The sequence below is a fragment of the Caretta caretta genome, chromosome 5 (assembly GCF_965140235.1).
Source record: "Caretta caretta isolate rCarCar2 chromosome 5, rCarCar1.hap1, whole genome shotgun sequence".
NCBI lineage: Eukaryota > Metazoa > Chordata > Testudines > Cheloniidae > Caretta > Caretta caretta.
Window position 1 is genome coordinate 2,298,539 of NC_134210.1, and position 19,035 is coordinate 2,317,573.

The 19,035-nt window shown below is 43.0% G+C and overlaps 1 protein-coding gene across 11 annotated transcripts in view; it reads right to left on the bottom strand.

Annotated features, from left to right (window-relative positions):
• The window catches only part of UNC13B (unc-13 homolog B), a 380,992-nt gene that overhangs the window by 140,279 nt on the left and 221,678 nt on the right, over positions 1 to 19,035 (bottom strand). For all 11 annotated transcript variants that reach the window (XM_048850215.2, XM_048850214.2, XM_048850212.2 and 8 more), the window contains 3 exons: positions 11,870 to 11,948; positions 10,177 to 10,251; positions 9,367 to 9,586 (listed from right to left, as the gene is read on the bottom strand). In XM_048850215.2, coding sequence (XP_048706172.2) covers positions 9,367 to 9,586; positions 10,177 to 10,251; positions 11,870 to 11,948 — 374 coding nt within the window. The remainder of the gene's footprint in view (positions 1 to 9,366; positions 9,587 to 10,176; positions 10,252 to 11,869; positions 11,949 to 19,035) is intronic.

Genomic DNA, 19,035 nt, shown 5'->3' on the forward strand with positions numbered 1-19,035 from the left:
TCACAGGGCATACACTATCCCCTACATATATATACACACATAATAAAATCCTTGGGTAACTGGCCTAGAACACACAACCTAATTGAGAGAAACCAAAAAGGCAAACAGTCCAATTTTATCAGCATTATCTGGGATTCTGAAATCTAGAATGAACTAAAAAACTTACCAACTTTACAGGAAATAACCTGCAATCCAATCCAGTCCCTAAGAGCTTCAGTGGCATGGGTGGAAATGTTCTGTTTTTCAGCATTACTTTTGGAGGCAATCACTGACCACACCAGACGTGAATGTAAATGATTTGTTATAAATGATAGACAATTTCCTAACTTTAAGGCCTGCTTGTTCTTGCAAGGTTTGCTGTATAAGAATAAACTCTCTTCCAGTGAATGACTGCAGTGACAGAGTTCAAAGGCCTGAAGAACATACAAGATCTTGAGATGCTCAGTGCCCTATAAATGGGTTTGGACGTCCTCAACGCACTCTCTAGAAACCAGTCATGGTATGAGTCAATCCGGGAGTGGAGGCACAGTGGTCTGGTTTCCCTCTGCATCCACTCACAGATTGACCCATACCATGACTGATCACAACTATTAGCAAAGCATAACGTAACAGCACTGGCAGTTTAATGGAAAAAAAATCAAGACAGCAGCATTGGTGGTATAAAAGACAGCTGTTCAGTAGGAGGAGGATGCTTGGAAATTATTTGTTCTTAGAACTTAAAATAGACATTAAAATGTAAAGTAAGCATATTCTTACTCATTCTGTGCAAATATTTCCCAAAACAGAATATTGGGAGCAAACAGGTGCTTCATCACCCTGGTGCTTTAATCATTGCTCAGCATGGAAAATTAAATTTTATCACGACTGCAAACATACCCATCACACAGGACAATCCAATTTCAGAGCCAATTTCGGAGGTTATAATATGTTCAGATTCTAATAAGCAAAAGTTTCCTATTCACAAAAAATGTTATTGGCTTCCAATCTTGAATCAAAAACTGTCTGAAGAAGTTAAAAGTGAACTTGAGCTCCAGGAGCACAAATGGCATCAGAAGTCAGGATTAATTAATACTGTTTTCATCTGGCCAGGAAGCTAAACCCCTTCTTGTCAGATGCCAACATAGCCACAGCAATCCGTGCATCACTAGCTACGAGCTGATGACTGCAATCCATGGCAATAAGGGAAGCTCCAGATGGTGTAATGTTCAGTGGCCGGTCTTCCAAGTAGCACAGACCAACAATAACACATGACCCCAGCATCATGCATGCCACATTCCTATTCAATAAAAGATTCAGTTTAAGACCTTGATTCTTTATTTTAAGACCCTCAAATGACTGAGCTAGTTGTAATCTTCAGGCAGGATGGAATTAATAGCATGAAAAATCAGACACAGGAGTAAGACACTGGGCCTTCTCAGTAGCTGGTCCATGGCTGTGCAACTTCCTTCAATGAGGATCTTACCATCAGAACATCCTCACTCTGAAAACCCTTCAAAACTCTGCTCCCACACCTTCTCCACCCTCATTTCTTAGCGTCATGGCCACTCATCCCCAACCTTCGCTTCCCCATTCATATCAGTCATTTTCCAGCTACTCCCACAAAGATGTTTGGGGGTCCTTTGGGCACTACTACAATTAACAGTGCCAATGCCATGTTCAGTGCAAGGGATAAAAGCCATCTTTTTCCAGTAGCTTTCCCTTAGGGATTTCAACAATAGCTTGATGTGAACCGAGGATAAAAAGAAAGGAAGGAAGAATGGGAGTACTAATGGAAAAAGAACTTCTAGCCCATCCGAAAATGGCAGTAGAAGGGGATGAGAGAATATCTTCTCTTGACCAATTAATTATATATGTATGTAAGTACGTTAAATGCTCATATTACAGCAATAGGCTTATTATAAATACCTGTAGAAGACAGAACTTGGAACTTTGTATTCCTTGGAAACAAGAGACTGATGTTAATACCAGCTATAAACCAGATGCTACAGTGACAACTACCATATAAGAATCCAGACAGATTATCCCTCAAACAGCTGATGAACAATTATCCCTCAAACAGCGCAATGAACAATTGCCAACTGTGCCCACATATCTATTCAGGGGACACCATCACAGGGCCTAATAACATCAGCCACACTATCAGAGGCTCGTTCACCTGCACATCCACCAATGTGATATAGGCCATCATGTGCCAGCAATGCCCCTCTGCCATTTACATTGGTCAAACTGGACAGTCTCTACGTAAAAGAATAAATGGACACAAATCAGATGTCAAGAATTATAACATTCATAAACCAGTTGGAGAACACTTCAATCTCTCTGGTCACGCAATCACCGACATGAAGGTCACTATCTTACAACAAAAAAACTTCAAATCCAGACTCCAGCGAGAAACTGCTGAATTGGAATTCATTTGCAAATTGGATACTATTAATTTAGGCTTAAATAGATACTGGGAGTGGCTAAGTTATTATGCAAGGTAGCCTATTTCCCCTTGTTTTTTCCTACCCCCCCCCCCAGACGTTCTGGTTAAACTTGGATTTAAACTTGGAGAGTGGTCAGTTTGGATGAGCTATTGCCAGCAGGAGAGTAAGTTTATGTGTGTGTGTTCCCGGGGGGCGGGGGGGGAGAAAGCCTGGATCTGCGCTGGAAATGACCCACCTTGATTACCATGCACATTGTAGGGAGAGTGGTCACTTTGGATGAGCTATACCAGCAGGAGATTGAGTTTGTGTGTGTGGTTTTTGGAGGGGGGTGAGGGGGTGAGAGAACCTGGATTTGTGCAGGAAATGGCCTACCTTGATTATCATACACATTGTGAAGAGAAAAGGAGTACTTGTGGCACCTTAGAGACTAACCAATTTATTTGAGCATGAGCTTTCGTGAGCTTTCGTGAAGAGAGTGGTCACTTTGGATGGGCTATTACCAGCAGGAGAGTGAGTTTGTGTGTGTGTGGGGGGGGGGGGGGGGGAGGGTGAGAAAACCTGGATTTGTGCTGGAAATGGCCCAACTTAATGATCACTTTAGATAAGCTATTACCAGCAGGAGAGAGAGTTTGTGTGTGTATGGGAGTGGGGGGGTGAGAAAACCTGGATGTGTGCTGGAAATGGCCCACCTTGATTATCATGCACATTGTAGGGAGAGTGGTCACTTTTGATAAGCTATTACCAGCAGCAGAGTGAGTTTGTGTGTGTGGTTTTTGGAGGGGGGTGAGGGGGTGAGAGAACCTGGATTTGTGCTGGAAATGACCCACCCTGATTATCATACACATTGTGAAGAGAATGGTCACTTTGGATGGGCTATCACCAGCAGGAGAGTGAGTTTGTGTGGGGGGGGGGGGAGGGTGAGAAAACCTGGATTTGTGCTGGAAATGGCCCAACTTAATGATCACTTTAGATAAGCTATTACCAGCAGGAGAGTGAGTTTGTGTGTGTATGGGGGTGGGGGGGTGAGAAAACCTGGATGTGTGCTGGAAATGGCCCACCTTGATTATCATGCACATTGTAGGGAGAGTGGTCACTTTTGATAAGCTATTACCAGCAGCAGAGTGAGTTTGTGTGTGTGGTTTTTGGAGGGGGGTGAGAGAACCTGGATTTGTGCTGGAAATGACCCACCTTGATTATCATACACATTGTGAAGAGAGTGGTCACTTTGGATGGGCTATTACCAGCAGGAGAGTGAGTTTGGGGGGGGGGGGGGGGGGGCGGAGGGTGAGAAAACCTGGATTTGTGCTGGAAATGGCCCAACTTGATGATCACTTTAGATAAGCTATTACCAGCAGGACAGTGGGGTCGGAGGGGGTATTGTTTCATGGTCTGTGTGTGTATATAATGTCTACTGCAGTTTCCACGGTATGCATCCGATGAAGTGAGCTGTAGCTCATGAAAGCTCATGCTCAAATTGGTTAGTCTCTAAGGTGCCACAAGTACTCCTTTTCTTAGTGCAGATACTGTTTCTACCAGTGTTTGTATAGTGCGCACAATGAGGCTCCAATCCGACCTAGGGCCCCTGAGCACTACCATAATATAACCAACAAAAACTAGATTTGGTTTAGATTAGAAAGGAGGAAACTATGCAGAGCAAATCTGAACCCAGATCTCCACAGAATCTCAATATCTTTCTGGTTTCTGAGCATCAGTACAATATGTCCAATAGTCTTATTTCATTCAGCAAGTACAGGAGTTCTTGACTCAAAAGAACAAAACCTCAGGCAACTACTCAAAATTTCAAGGTAGCATCCAAAAAATGGCATTTGTTTCATGACCCTGCTCACTGCAAATCCATTTTACTTGTGTAACTTTATCCTATAGGCTTATGTGGAATTAAGCGAAACTACATTTGGAGAGCATGCTCTCAAACTGTCAGAATAAGGATTCCTGCTAAAAGAAAGCCCCACACATCTGATCTTAATGCAGCTGGGAAAGTTCAAAGTCTCAGATTTATTTAATCTCAATTCTTGCTTTTCCTGCAGGAATCCCTATTATGATTAGAGATGCGTAGGCCAGCTGGGACCTTTGCTCATTCCTCAAACTCAACCTATACCCTATCTAAAGGGTGAGAGAGTGAGTGTGTGTATTGTACCTTCAGGAATACTGGAAAACTCATGAGAAAGCCTTTTCATGGGAGACTTTTTTCAGCCCTAATATTTGTGTGCTTATCCCAAGGGTACACCTAAACATTATGATCCATCACCACCTCTCCAATTTCTCTGCAGCTCCTTCTGTGTCTGTTCCCTCCTCTTCTTGATAATATGTTCACCATCTTCAGCTACCCTCCTATCTTCAGCATCTTTCCACACTCTGGCTAGCTGCAGTGGGGTGGACACCCGCTCGGGCCCAGAGGGGTTTAAAATAGCCCTGGGAGGGGGCTGGGGCAGGGGAAGAGCTGGGCTGATTGGCAGAGCAGCCACAGCTGGGGGCCAAGCCCCAAACAGACCCAGCAGGCCTTATCATAGAATCATAGAATATCAGGGTTGGAAGGGACCTTAGGAGGTCATCTAGTCCAACCCCCTGCTCAAAGCAGGACCAATCCCCAATTAAATCATCCCAGCCAGGGCTTTGTCAAGCCTGACCTTAAAAACTTCTAAGGAAGGAGATTCCACCACCTCCCTAGGTAATGCATTCCAGTGTTTCACCACCCTCCTAGTAAAAAAGTTTTTCCTAATATCCAACCTAAACCTCCCCCACTGCAATTTGAGACCATTACTCCTTGTTCTGTCATCTGCTACCACTGAGAACAGTCTAGAGCCATCCTCTTTGGAACCCCCTTTCAGGTAGTTGAAAGCAGCTATCAAATCCCCCCTCACTCTTCTCTTCCGCAGACTAAACATCCCCAGTTCCCTCAGCCTCTCCTCATAAGTCATGTGTTCCAGACCCCTAATCATTTTTGTTGCCCTCCGCTGGACTCTTTCCAATTTTTCCACATCCTTCTTGTAGGGTGGGGTCCAAAACTGGACACAGTACTCCAGATGAGGCCTCACCAGTGTCAAATAGAGGGGAACGATCACGTCCCTCGATCTGCTGGCAATGCCCCTACTTATACATCCCAAAATGCCACTGGCCTTCTTGGCAACAAGGGCACACTGTTGACTCATATCCAGCTTCTCGTCCACTGTCACCCCTAGGTCCTTTTCTGCAGAACTGCTGCCAAGCCATTCGGTCCCTAGTCTGTAGCGGTGCATGGGGTTCTTCCGTACTAAGTGCAGGACTCTGCACTTGTTTTTGTTGAAGCTCATCAGATTTCTTTCGGCCCAATCCTCCAATTTGTCTAGGGCCCTCTGTATCCTATCCCTACCCTCCAGCGTATCTACCTCTCCTCCCAGTTTAGTGTCATCTGCAAACTTGCTGAGGGTGCAATCCATACCATCCTCCAGATCATTTATGAAGATATTGAACAAAACCGGCCCCAGGACCGACCCTTGGGGCACTCCACTTGATACCGGCTGCCAACCAGACATGGAGCCATTGATCACTACCCGTTGAGCCCGACAATCTAGCCAGCTTTCTATCCACCTTATAGTCCATTCATCCAGCCCATACTTCTTTAACTTGCTGGCAAGAATACTGTGGGAGACAGCGTCAAAAGCTTTGCTAAAGTCAAGGAACAACACGTCCACTGCTTTCCCTTCATCCACAGAACCAGTTACCTCGTCATAGAAGGCAATTAGATTAGTCAGGCATGACTTGCCCTTGGTGAATCCATGCCTTATAAAGGCCAGGGAAGCCAGGAGCAGGAGAGACACTCTCTCTAGCTCTGAGAGGTAGGGACCTGGCTGCAGAGACCTGAATAGAGGACCTAGTTTGGAGCAGGGCTGGGGAAAGGTCAAGGGAGCCGGGGAGCTCTGCCCAAGGAAAGCCCCAGGCTGCAGGCCTGGGAAGGCCTATTAGGTACAGGGGTTGCAGGGGCAGCCACGAGTAGGCAGAGGCAGCAGGTCCAAACCCAGCCTTGCCAGTGATGAGTGGCTCATACTGCAGTCTGCCCCAGGGCGCGGGGACTAGCTGGTGACTGGCAGGAGCCTACGACTGAGGCGAGGTAGGGATAGTGGATGGAGGGTTCCCCTGGTAGGGGGAGCCCCAGAACTGTGGGGTACTGCCGGAGGGCAGCACCCAGTGAAAGCGGCAGGTTCCCCTGGGAGGGACACAGGAGCCAGCAGCAAGGCGAGACACCGGCCTGAAGAGGGTGCTCCGGAGGCTGGAATGCTAATTCCCTGAGATGACCAGCAGGAGGCACCGCCGGTGAGTCTGCGCACAGTTACACTAGCCCATCAATTATGTCTACCTTGTTGCATCAGTTTCCCTCCACTACTGGAGGGCCTATTGAGCGCCTTTGAACTAAATCCACAGAGACCACATGAACTCTCCAAAGTTCTCCTTCCTAAACAAGGTAACTTCACCCCCACCCTAAATGTTTCCTGATCTCCAGCTTGCTGTACTTGGTCACCACTCTCCACACAACCCTATTCACTGAAGTATCACACGCTTAGGGTGTGTCTACACCGCCCCACAGTTTGGACTAAAGGGGTGTGAATACTACTCCAAACCAAAGTGCTATACTGTAACTATCCTGTATGTATACCAAGGATGCAAACTAGAGTTCCTAGTTCACGTTAACATACTCCTCTTCAAAGACGACTTTATTAATGCAAACTAGGAACATTTTAGTTTGCGCCTGTAGCATCTGCATGGGGCAGATACAGCGCAGCCCTTAGGTATACACTGCTATTCACTCCTCCGAAGTCCAAACTGCAAGGCAGGGTAGACATAGCCTTAGATTTTGACAGGAGGTGGCCACAACTTTAGCTTCGCACAGGTGTGTGTGTCTTCCATTTGTTCTCCATTTTTTAAATTCAAGTCTACGGATAGCAATTTATTAAAACACATTCCCAATTGCTGCTTCTATTCCATACAAGAATTATCCTCGGTATGAAATTTTCGCTGCATTCCCTAAGTACTTAGCCCTTTCTTAAATGCTGATTTTAATCGCATTATCTCAACCTTTCACTGTCTTATTTCATCTTTTCGGGTTACTACCAACCAATTTTTCCTTGGCTCTCCTTAGAGTTCAAACTTCTTTTTATACTGGCACCATGCTATAAAAATGTCACAGTACCGTGCATATGCATTTTAATTATCTCCAGATGCAAATGTTTTAACAATGGCTAATGTGCAAGGATTTCAATGGCTCTTCATCTCAACACTGAAGACCATCTGTACAACTAACAAGGCTTTTTGGTAAATTGCAGAAACAAACTGGAACAAAACAAACCTGACCATGAAAACCCAGAGTAAACATGAACACTCCTGCCACAGGGACAGACATTCCAACTCAGGAGTTAAGATGTCTGACAGGAACTTTCATCCCATGTCCTTTTAAAGATACTGTGCTTTTGTGGCTGATCTAATACTTCTAAACTAAAGATCACATTAAGAAACAGAATTATATATAGGCTGGTCAAAAATCATTTTTATTTTTGTATAATGTTGACGGATAACATCAATGTTTATTTTAAGCATTTTTATTAATTTAAATTTTCACAGTTGTAAAGTAAGCAGGGATCAGACAATAGGAGGGTTAGACAATTATTTATGACAGTGGGGACAGATTCAAATAGTTAAAGCTTTATAAGGTTTAAATACAAACTGTCCACTTTACAAAGTAAATATCCCTTATGTAAAACTAATATTAAAGTTTTCAAGAAGCATTTTTCTTATATAGATTATCTGTAAATTTTGATCATTAATAGAAATAGTTTTTCCTTGGTTTGTGTGTGTATGGAGAAAATTGATATCTACCAACATTTATCGATAAAAGTCTAATCTTTCCTAACCTAATTACATGTAGTAATAAAAATAATGATCTGTTCCAAGCACTCCAAATAATTGTTAAGATTCATTCTCTACTGTATCCCTTAAACCTTTCCTTTGCGTGTATTATATCTAATTTATAATGTAAGCTCCTTGTAGCAGGGCCCTTTTAACAGTTCTGAAAAGCCTCATGCAGTTGTGAGGTGCTGCAGAAATAATAAAATTAACTGACTCATAAGAAATATCCCACCTCGCTAGTGATATGTCTATGTAGATTCTTACATGGCCCTCATTTGCTATAGGACACCAGCATCTCAAACATATTGTTTGTATGAAGGTAGTGTCTAAAGGCGCCAAGTAGGATCTGTGCCCCATTGTGCTGCGTACACACAGACAGCGCCTGACCTGAACACCTGGCACTCTAAAACTAAGGATGAGAATGAAACAGGCACAAAGAGGAGATGTGACTTGCTCAAAGTCACGCAGCAGGAGTGACCAAGCTCGGAACATCGAGTCCAGTGCCCTACCCACTAGATCAAGCTGCCTCTCCACATTAATGGATTCATCATAACAAACACTCTCCAACCCTGTAAGGCACATGAATATTACCATTCCAAATTTGCAGATGGGGAACTGAGGCAGAGAGATTAAAGGACTTGCTCAAGGTCAATCGAGAAGTCTGTGGCACAACCAGGAATTGTACCTTCCTTTGTAGTATTTCAGACCAGTGCCTTAAAACACAAGTCCATCTCTCCCTCTCCTTGGAAAGGGCATGTGTCTGCAAGAGGGTGGTGGCGGTGCAGAACAGCAGCAGTGTAGAGCACAATTTCGAGATCTCATTCATTTCAGAAAATGTGTAGTCATTTTAATAGAAGCTGAGAGACTTCACCAGTCGTTAGACTAACACAAATCTAAACAAACCGTCAATTACGAGATTCTGTATACGTGCACAGTTTGGAAAAGACTATGGACAACTTGTTTGCAAATAGCTCTTCTCCAGTCCCCTCCTCTCCCCGTTCCCACCCACCCCACTGTCAAAATGTTACAAGGAAAAGCCACTCACTCTGTAAGCAATCAGCATTGAGCAGGTCTTGGCACTTCTCGTGACATTTGACCCCACATTCAGTGCAGCGCATACCCTGCCGTGCAATGCCCCATAGGAGCCCTTCACACTCGTAGCAATATGTAGGGGTCGTAGCTGTCCACACCTCAAAATTGTGAGGGGTTGTGCAGGAGATAGGGTAAATTAAGGCTTGCAGGGTCTTCTTATATACATGAGATTTCTGCAATACAAGAACACACATGAAGCAATGTCTGGGATTAGGATGCTGTTAACATGCATTGTTTAAGCAAGAGAGTCTTATCCTGGGATGATGGGACTGTTTTCTTTAGGGAATGTATCATTTTTCTTGAATGAAAAAGAGAAAAGGCTAAGATTAAATCATCAACGCCTGTCATGTTACGCCTGATGGAGCCATGACTGAGATAGCCAAGCATGCTAACCAGAGGACCTTGTAGAAAACACCATTTCAAAATCAGTTTTGCAGTTACTTTAAATAAACCATAACCAATGACATTCAGAGAGCAAGAGAAGTTAGGTCTGTGTGTAATAGTACACTACATAACAAAGTTCTACTCGGCATGTCTTTGTTCAGAAATCAGACCCTTACATGCTATTCTAAGGTTCTATCTGGGACATCATATTTGACACACATTTTTTTTAAAAACCAAGTAATACCGGTTGCTTTACACCTAGACTCCTCGTCCTGCAGTGCTCATCTGATACTCCAAGAAGAATCTCAATATTCACAGAACCAGCCCCCCAATTAATTTGTTTAGGAAAGGCCCCGGGGAACAAATAAACTCTACTTACCAGCTCTTCATCCTTAAGAGAAGTTCTAGTGGCCATTGCTGAGGTAATTCCAGCCTTCCTGGATTGAGCCAATGACTGAGAAGGAAAAGTGTCTGTTATTCATTACAAAAGTGTGCACAAATTCACTGGAGGTCACATATTTATACATGCACAAAAGGGAAGATTCTGCTACCAGCAACGGTACTGAACAGAAAGTCTACACAAGTCAACAGCCCTCTGCTACATATTCCAAATGTAATTTCCTTACCCCAGAATGAGTCAGGGTGTATACTTTAAATACATAAAACTTGTTAACCATTTATGTTTCCTTCTGCCCCAATCCACTTTGTTCTGGAGTGAATTTTATTATTTTCCTCTGTATGAAGTGTAGATGAAAACTGGATTCTCTCCTGCATCCTTGAAACAGACAAGGTTTATACACAGTGTTCTAAACTCATGCTCCAGCTTCTACATTCAAGTTCACTCAGACAAAGGACATCAAATTATCAGCCTTGTCACCTAGAAAGAGCTCCAAACAGGGATGGCTGGATTGGGTCAGAATGAGGAGAATAAACTAAAATCTTGAAGGACTTTATGGGGTTGGAAGGGCAGTGTGTTCGAATGTGTCTGTGTGTCACATGCAATGGCAATCACCGAATATAATGATCATCACTGCTTCTCAGAGTATCTACCTTCACATTACATATGATGGAGGGACTGCAATCTTACATTTCTTTGGTTACTGTTTTTTCAGCACCTGCCACTGGCATCTAAACAATATCTAAAAGGCTAGATAAGCAGATTAGGTCCTCCAGCAAACTACTCTAGCTATAGGAAGGCAGACAAGGAAATACGAGATGATGTTGCTGGTTCTAATAAAGCCAGCTAACCCTCTCAGAAGCCATCTCTTACTCTGATTTATGATGCTTGAGAGAAGACTGAAAAGGTTCATTCAGTCAGTGATGTGGTGGGCCAGAGTGAGGCATATGCATGCATTGTGGTATGGCAGCATTCAAAATAAAAAAGCAGAAACATTGGAGGGGAAGTAAAGTAAAAAAAATCTTTACTTCAGGTAAAGACGTGGTGGACAGTTTTTAGCTCCACTTACCATGACCTGTAGAGAGAGTGTGAAAGCATACAAAAGAAGTATAATAGGTTAATTCCATTATTACAAAGTTCCCAGAGATACAAGCAGTTAGTAAAACATACCCTCCTAGCCTCTGCACGTGCCAGATGACCAAACCAAATTCTCTATCTTTACATAGAATACATTTAGATATCAGTGTATGGAGGTTAGAGATTTCACAACTTCTCCCAAATGTTAACGTATTAGCTGCACCTGGTACAATACTCAAACACCATCCATAAAAGTTACACTCATCTGACATGCCATCAGCGTAAGAAGGCAAGCTGACCTCACTGTATGGTTTCTATTGGAACATGTAACAGTGGGCAAACAGGTTTCAGTGATGGGAGGAATTTTTAACCTTCAAGGAGCACAACAAGTCCTGTGTACAGACACGAAGAAACAGTCGGCAGATTTATTTCTCTTGAACGTTCTTAGCACCTAGTATTTTTCCGAAACACCAGTCTAGACGTTTTCATATTCTACCCATAGGTTGGAGATAAATTAACTGGAGTAATAAACAGTATTGCGCCCCAAGGCACAAAATGACTACAGCAATTATTATATTCATAGAAAGAAAAATCTTACCAAATCACTGACAAGTGGAATTGGTTTCTTTTTACGTAGATCAGGCATGCTGTCAATGCCATAGAGACCACCTGCAGGCCTGGAAGTACATGGGGGAAATGTGTTAATAAGGTCACAGAAATGACACAGTATGATACTGTCACAAAACATCCTGTAGAAACCAAACATGGCCTCCTGCAAATATTGATCACTCTGCTAATAAAGTAATCAATGTAAATAGAAGGAATCAATCTTGACACTTGAAGGATTAATACATTGTGACTCAGTAATAAATAGAAAAGGAGTACTTGTGGCACCTTAGAGACTAACCAATTTATTTGAGCATGAGCTTTCGTGAGCCACAGCTGAGCTGTGGCTCACGAAAGCTCATGCTCAAATAAATTGGTTAGTCTCTAAGGTGCCACAAGTACTCCTTTTCTTTTTGCGAATACAGACTAACACGGCTGTTCCTCTGAAACCAGTAATAAACAGAAAATGCTAAACCTACAACGAATAACCGTGTCAAGTTTAAATGCTGAGAAGCACTTTGCTTTCTTTTGGTATAGCTGCATCCACAATTTACTGCTGCTATTTTGAGCAGCATGTCATAAAAGTCCTTGGAGGTTTGGAAACCATGTTGGCCTCCTCCTTATCCCCTCTCTTCGCCGCCCCTCCCAATGAAATCAGTTTTGATCTCTTCTTCAGAAAAAAAATCACAAGTTTTGACAGAGTTAATGCCAGAAGTAATCATACACAATTGTGGCAGCAACACTTCAAACTCTAGACAGACACACTCCATTTACTGTAACCCCAGACTCCTGTCATTTTTTGTGTATCTACCAATATTCGGAACACTGTTACAGTGTGAGAGAGAGGTAGATAAGGTGGGAAAGTGCCAAAGGGAGAATGACCAGCCTAAAGGTCATAGCCAACTGTCATTCACATCAGTGCAGAACACAAGTCCTGGGACTCAGGCCTTTAGGATTTTGGGGGGAAATTCCGTATTTTGGGGAAAAGGAGAAAACATTTCTCTAGTTTTTTTATTTTTATGATACCAAGACTATTTCTAATATTCCAAACCTCGGGGCAAGGATGGATTTCATCACCAAGGACTATCACTAAGCTGACAGGTAGAGGCATGAAGATTCATAGACGACAGGAATACAAGTGCTTCAATATGGTAAAATTATATTTATTTTACAGCATCCAGAAGAGATGCAATGATTTTTTTAAATCAAAACTTAAAAGATTCTCCTCTCCAAAAATAAATAGTTTTTAGTATACTTTCTTTTCCATGCAAGTTACCTGACCAATGCAGGATTCTTGTAACAGAAACAATCATCGCCTTTAAATTTCAAACATTTTCCATATAAAGAGAGGGGGATTTTAAAACATTATAGATTCCCACACTGAAGTGCCAGCCATTCATTAGTAAAGTCGGCAGCGGAGTGAATGGCTGTGTTCTTTCCATGAAAACCAGAGTCATTTCCTTGGCAACACTTACAGCGTGTAATATTAAATGGTACCGTTCATTTTCCTTGGTGCAGAAAACAATCACAATAATCCTATTAAGTGATAATATTAGGCAAATGTAAGTTTGAGCTCAAAGTGGCTTGTCACTAAGAGTTAAGTGCCTCACTAAATCCATTGCATGCATTTACACAACACCAAGTAGAAGGCAGTATGCTAACTACAAAAGCGCAGAGCACTAGCTGTGAACAAATGTGCTTTCCTTTAAGATCACTGTGGTTACACTACATGTGTCAAGGTTCCTCCCCCACTCTGAACTCTAGGGTACAGATGTGGGGACCTGCATGAAAAACCTCCTAAGCTTATCTTTACCAGCTTAGGTCAAAACTTCCCCAAGGTACAAAATATTCCACCCGTTGTCCTTGGATTGGCCGCTACCACCACCAAACTAATACTGGTTACTGGGGAAGAGCTGTTTGGACGCGTCTTTCCCCCCAAAATACTTCCCAAATCCTTGCACCCCACTTCCTGGACAAGGTTTGGTAAAAAGCCTCACCCATTTGCCTAGGTGACTACAGACCCAGACCCTTGGATCTTAAGAACAATGAACAATCCTCCCAACACTTGCACCCCCCCTTTCCTGGGAAATGTTGGATAAAAAGCCTCACCAATTTGCATAGGTGACCACAGACCCAAACCCTTGGATCTGAGAACAATGAAAAAGCATTCAGTTTTCTTACAAGATGACTTTTAATAAAAATAGAAGTAAATAGAAATAAAGAAATCCCCCCTGTAAAATCAGGATGGTAGATATCTTACAGGGTAATTAGATTCAAAAACATAGAGAACCCCTCTAGGCAAAACCTTAAGTTACAAAAAAGATACACAGACAGAAATAGTTATTCTATTCAGCACAATTCTTTTCTCAGCCATTTAAAGAAATCATAATCTAACACATACCTAGCTAGATTACTTACTAAAAGTTCTAAGACTCCATTCCTGGTCTATCCCCAGCAGAAACCAGCATATAGACAGACACACAGACCCTTTGTTTCTCTCCCTCCTCCCAGCTTTTGAAAGTATCTTGTCTCCTCATTGGTCATTTTGGTCAGGTGCCAGCGAGGTTACCTTTAGCTTCTTAACCCTTTACAGGTGAGGAGCTTTCCCCTGGCCAAGAGGGATTTCAAAGGGGTTTACCCTTCCCTTTATATTTATGACAACATGTAAACTAAAAACAGAACTTTTCAAGCAAACAACCTGATTTCCTCCATAAAAGAGGGATGGACCGCCATGACAGAGACTTCTTATTTTAAAATGCGCATTATGCAGCATCAATACAGCACACCTTACGTGGATTAAAAACTGGCTACCTGACAGATCTCAAAAAGTGGTTGTCAATGGAGAATGATCATCAAATGGGGATGTTTCTAGGGGAGTCCCACAGGGTATGGTACTAGACCAGTGGTTCCCAAACTGGGGTTTGCAAAATGTTACAGGGGGTTTTTTGGGGGAAATTCCCTAGTGGCGGACAGAGCTGTCCCTAGGGACCCCGGGCAGCATGGGGGCAGCAGCCCAGAGCCCCTGGACTTCCAAGAGCTAAGCAGATCAAAGCAAGCATATCTGTCACAATGAGGAGATTTAAACTTCAAGACTCCTTATAAGAAATGGAAAGGGGGGTGGACATTTTTTGCTGTTTTTAAAATTAAATAGGCGGCTAGTATTGTTTTTAAAATTATTATGAAGAACAAGTTTAAGCTTTGTTGTAACGTGCGTTGTTTGCCCGGACTGCTCAAGACCTGAATGCTGGTGTAGGAGGAACTCTGAGTTGGCTTCTTAATATCTTCCTGCTGTTTCACATCTGATACTCCTTGATGAAACATAGGAGCCTTGTCTTATAACACGCTTATTCAAAGTGATACAAGCTACGAAAGTGAGATCTTGGAAGAGTGTTGCCATTTTCATAATGTAATAAAAATACTGTAATGATAAATAATAATAGTGTGTAATAAGCATGTCATTAAAACAAATTTTATATTTCCAAGATCACTGCTTTTATAATTTATAGTCGGGTAAAGGAGAAAATACCTGGAAATATTCATTTTTAGGAGGGGGTTTGCGAGACTTGACATTTTATTGAAAGGGGTTCACAGGCTGTTAAAGGTTGGGAACCACTGTACTGGACCAAATGCTATTAAACATTTTCATCAATGATCTGGAAATAAATAAAGAAATCACTACTGGTAACATTTCTGAATGACAACGAGTGGTGGAGTGGTTAGAACTGATTATACTTAGGACAGTCATACAGAGTGATTGGTATTGCTTGATAAACTGGGCCCATTCAAACAAAAGGTGTCTTAACACAACCAAATGCAAAAAGTTATACAACGAGAAATGTAGGCCACACTTACAGAATGGAGGACTGTATCCTGGAAACCAGCGACATTGAAAGGATCTAGGGGTCGTAGTGAACAAACCACTAAACATGAGCTCCCAGGGCAATGCAATAAGAGCTAACGTGATCCTTGAATGTATAACCAGGGGAATACTGAGTAGGAGGAAGGTTATCTTACCTCTGTGTACTGCATTGGTGAGACCAATACTAGAATACTGTGTACATTTCCAGAGTCCACACTTTGAAAAGGATGTTGAAAAGTTGGAGAAGGCGCAGAAAAGAGCCATAAAAATTGTTAGAGGGCTGGAGAAAATGCCTTACAGTGAGAGATTGAAGGAGCTCTACTTATTTAGCTTATCAAAAAGAAGATAGAGGTGATGATTGCTACCAGTAACTAACTGCTTGGGGAATAGAAATTTGATAACAGAGGGCTTTTCAATCTAGCAGAGAAAGGCATAACAAGATTCAATGACTCGAAGTTGAAGCTAGACAAATTCAGACTGGAAATTAAAAATTTAACCTTAAGTTAGGTTAATTAACCATTAGAACAATTCACCAAGAGTTATGCTGGATTCTCCATCACTGGAAATCTTGAAATCAAGATTACAAGTTTTTCTAAAAAGATCTGCTCTAGTTCAAACAGGAATAAAGGGAAGTTCTCTGGCCTGTGTTATACGAGAGATCAGACTAGATGCTCACAATGGCCCCTCCTGTCTTTATAATCTCTGAATCTAAAAATAGTTAACATTTGTATATAACCTTACATCTTCAAACCACTTTGGAATCATTAATGGAACTGAACAAATTCTGTTAGGAATGTATGGTATAATCAATTCTAAAGTACAGGATAGCCTTGGAGTTAAGGCACTTAGAATCATAGAAGATTAGGGCTGGAAGAGACCTCAGGAGGTTATCTAGTCCAATCCCCTGCTCAAAGCAGGACCAACACCAACTAAATCTTCCCAGCCAGGGCTTTGTCAAGCCGGGCCTTAAAAACCTCTAAGGATGGAGATTCCACCACCTCCCTCAGTAACCCATTCCAATGCTTCACCACCCTCCTAGTGAAATAGTGTTTCCTAATATCCAACCTAGACCTCCCCCACTGCAACTTGAGACCATTACTCCTTGTTCTGTCATCTGGTACCACTGAGAACAGCCTAGCTCCATCCTCTTTGGAACCCCCCTTCAGGTAACTGAAGGCTGCTATCAAATCACCCCTCACTCCTCTCTTCTGAAGACTAAATAAGCCCAGTTCCCTCAGCCTCTCCTCGTAAATCATGTGTCCCAGCCCCCTAATCATTTTCATTGCCCTCCACTAGACTCTCTCCAATTTGTCCACATCCCTTCTGTAGTGGGCGGATCAAAACTGGACACAATACTCCAGGTGTGGCCTCACCAGTGCCGAATAGAGGGGGAATAATCACTTCCTTTGATCTGCCGGCAAAGCTCCTACTAATACAGCCCAATATGCCATTGGCCTTCTTGGCAACAAGGGCACCCTCCTGACTCATATCCAGATTCTCATCCACTGTAATCCCCAGATCCTTTTCTGCAGAACTGCTGCTTAGCTAGTCGGTCCCCAGCCTGTAGCAGTGTGTGGGATTCTTCCATCCTAAGTGCAGGACTCTGCGCTTGTCTTTCTTGAACCTCATCAGACTGGCTCTGTCACACAACTCTGATATGTTCAGCAAGTTGCTGCACCTCCTTTTCTGCAGCTGGAAAATGGGGACACCACCACAAATGTCTGGGGGGCACTCAGATATGAGGGTGACTGGGGCCATATAAGCATCTAGATGGACTGGCAGAGGCTGGAAAGGAATGGCCAACTACATGAACCAATAGGGCAAAATTAGTGATATAAATCGAAATAGTTACTGAAGATTCCTGTGCTTTTAGAGTATATGGTTCGCTGTAATGTCATTTTGATCAGTGGCTCTCAACCTTTTCAGACGACTGTACCCCTTTCAGGAGTCTGATTTGTCCTGCGTACCCCCAGGTTTCACCTCACTTAAAAACTACTTGCTTATAAAAATCAGACAAAAATACAAAAGTGGCACAGCACACTATTACTGACAAATGGCTCGCTCTCTCATTTTTACCATATAATTATAAAATAAATTTATAGGACTATAAATATTCTTACATTTCAGTTTATAGTATATAAAGCAGTATAAACAATTCATTGTCCATATGAAATTTTAGTTTGTCCTGACTTTGCTAGTGCTTTTTATGTAGCCAATTTAAAACTAGACAAATATCTAGATGAGTTGATGTACCCCCTGGAAGACCTCTGCATACCCCCAGGGGTACACATACCTCTGGTTGAGAAGCAGTGGTTTTGATGATTTACAGCTAACCAAATTTCACCTCTCTCACACAATCTTAACTTTGTCAGCTTGTTTGGTTGTTGAATTGAACTATGGTGCTTGCTGTCTGGCACCACGTCTCAATCCCAGGCCCATGGGGCAGGCGAGTGGGAGCTGTACCCTCTGCACCAGGCTACAAGGGCTGACAAGGGAGCTGCTGCCAATACCCCGTCACCAGAGGCTATGCTTACTGACTCAGCAGGGTCAGATGACTACCAACAGACTGGTGATTGGACAACATGGGGTGTAAAGCTTCCTCTTCCAGTCCTATCCCTTGTTTGAGCAAATAGTCACTAGGCCACTTACTGCCCAGACTCTGAGACCAAGTCCCTGCCTCCTGCTCCTGCTATCTTGCTTTATTCCCGCTATCACACCTCGTCCCTGTTCCAGTGGTCCACACCTTGTTCCTGGTTCCTGCTTCTTTGCCCGGATCCCAGTTGCTGACTCCAGCTTTGACCCTTGGCATGACCTCTCACTCAGATTCTGGCTTTGATTCTTGGTGTGAGCATGACCCCAACACTACTCAAGGCTCTGACCACTGGATCAGACTATGCATCTTATGGGCCATGACAGTTTGCTCAGATCAACCTCAGTCTCCTCCAGGACTCTTCGTTGAACCCCTAGTGGGAGCACAGACACCACCAGGGCTTCTGCTCCATCGTCACTCCAGGGGCCTGTGAATCGGCAGCAGAAGATCACTGCCCTCTAGGCAGAAAACTAGAAACTGAAGGACCAAGTATGACATCTACAGATGAGAAATCGTTCGCAGCAGCAAGCTACCATACTCAGAGCAGTTGTGGGTACCCACTCAGCTTTTCGTACAACACTGGCTCGGATGACCAGCCCCAGAGTGCCTGTGTTGGAGAGAGATGATGGGACCTGCAGTAAGTTTCACAGGTTCATTACCCAATGCAGACTCCTGTTTATGCTCCATTCCAAAAATATGTCAACAGATC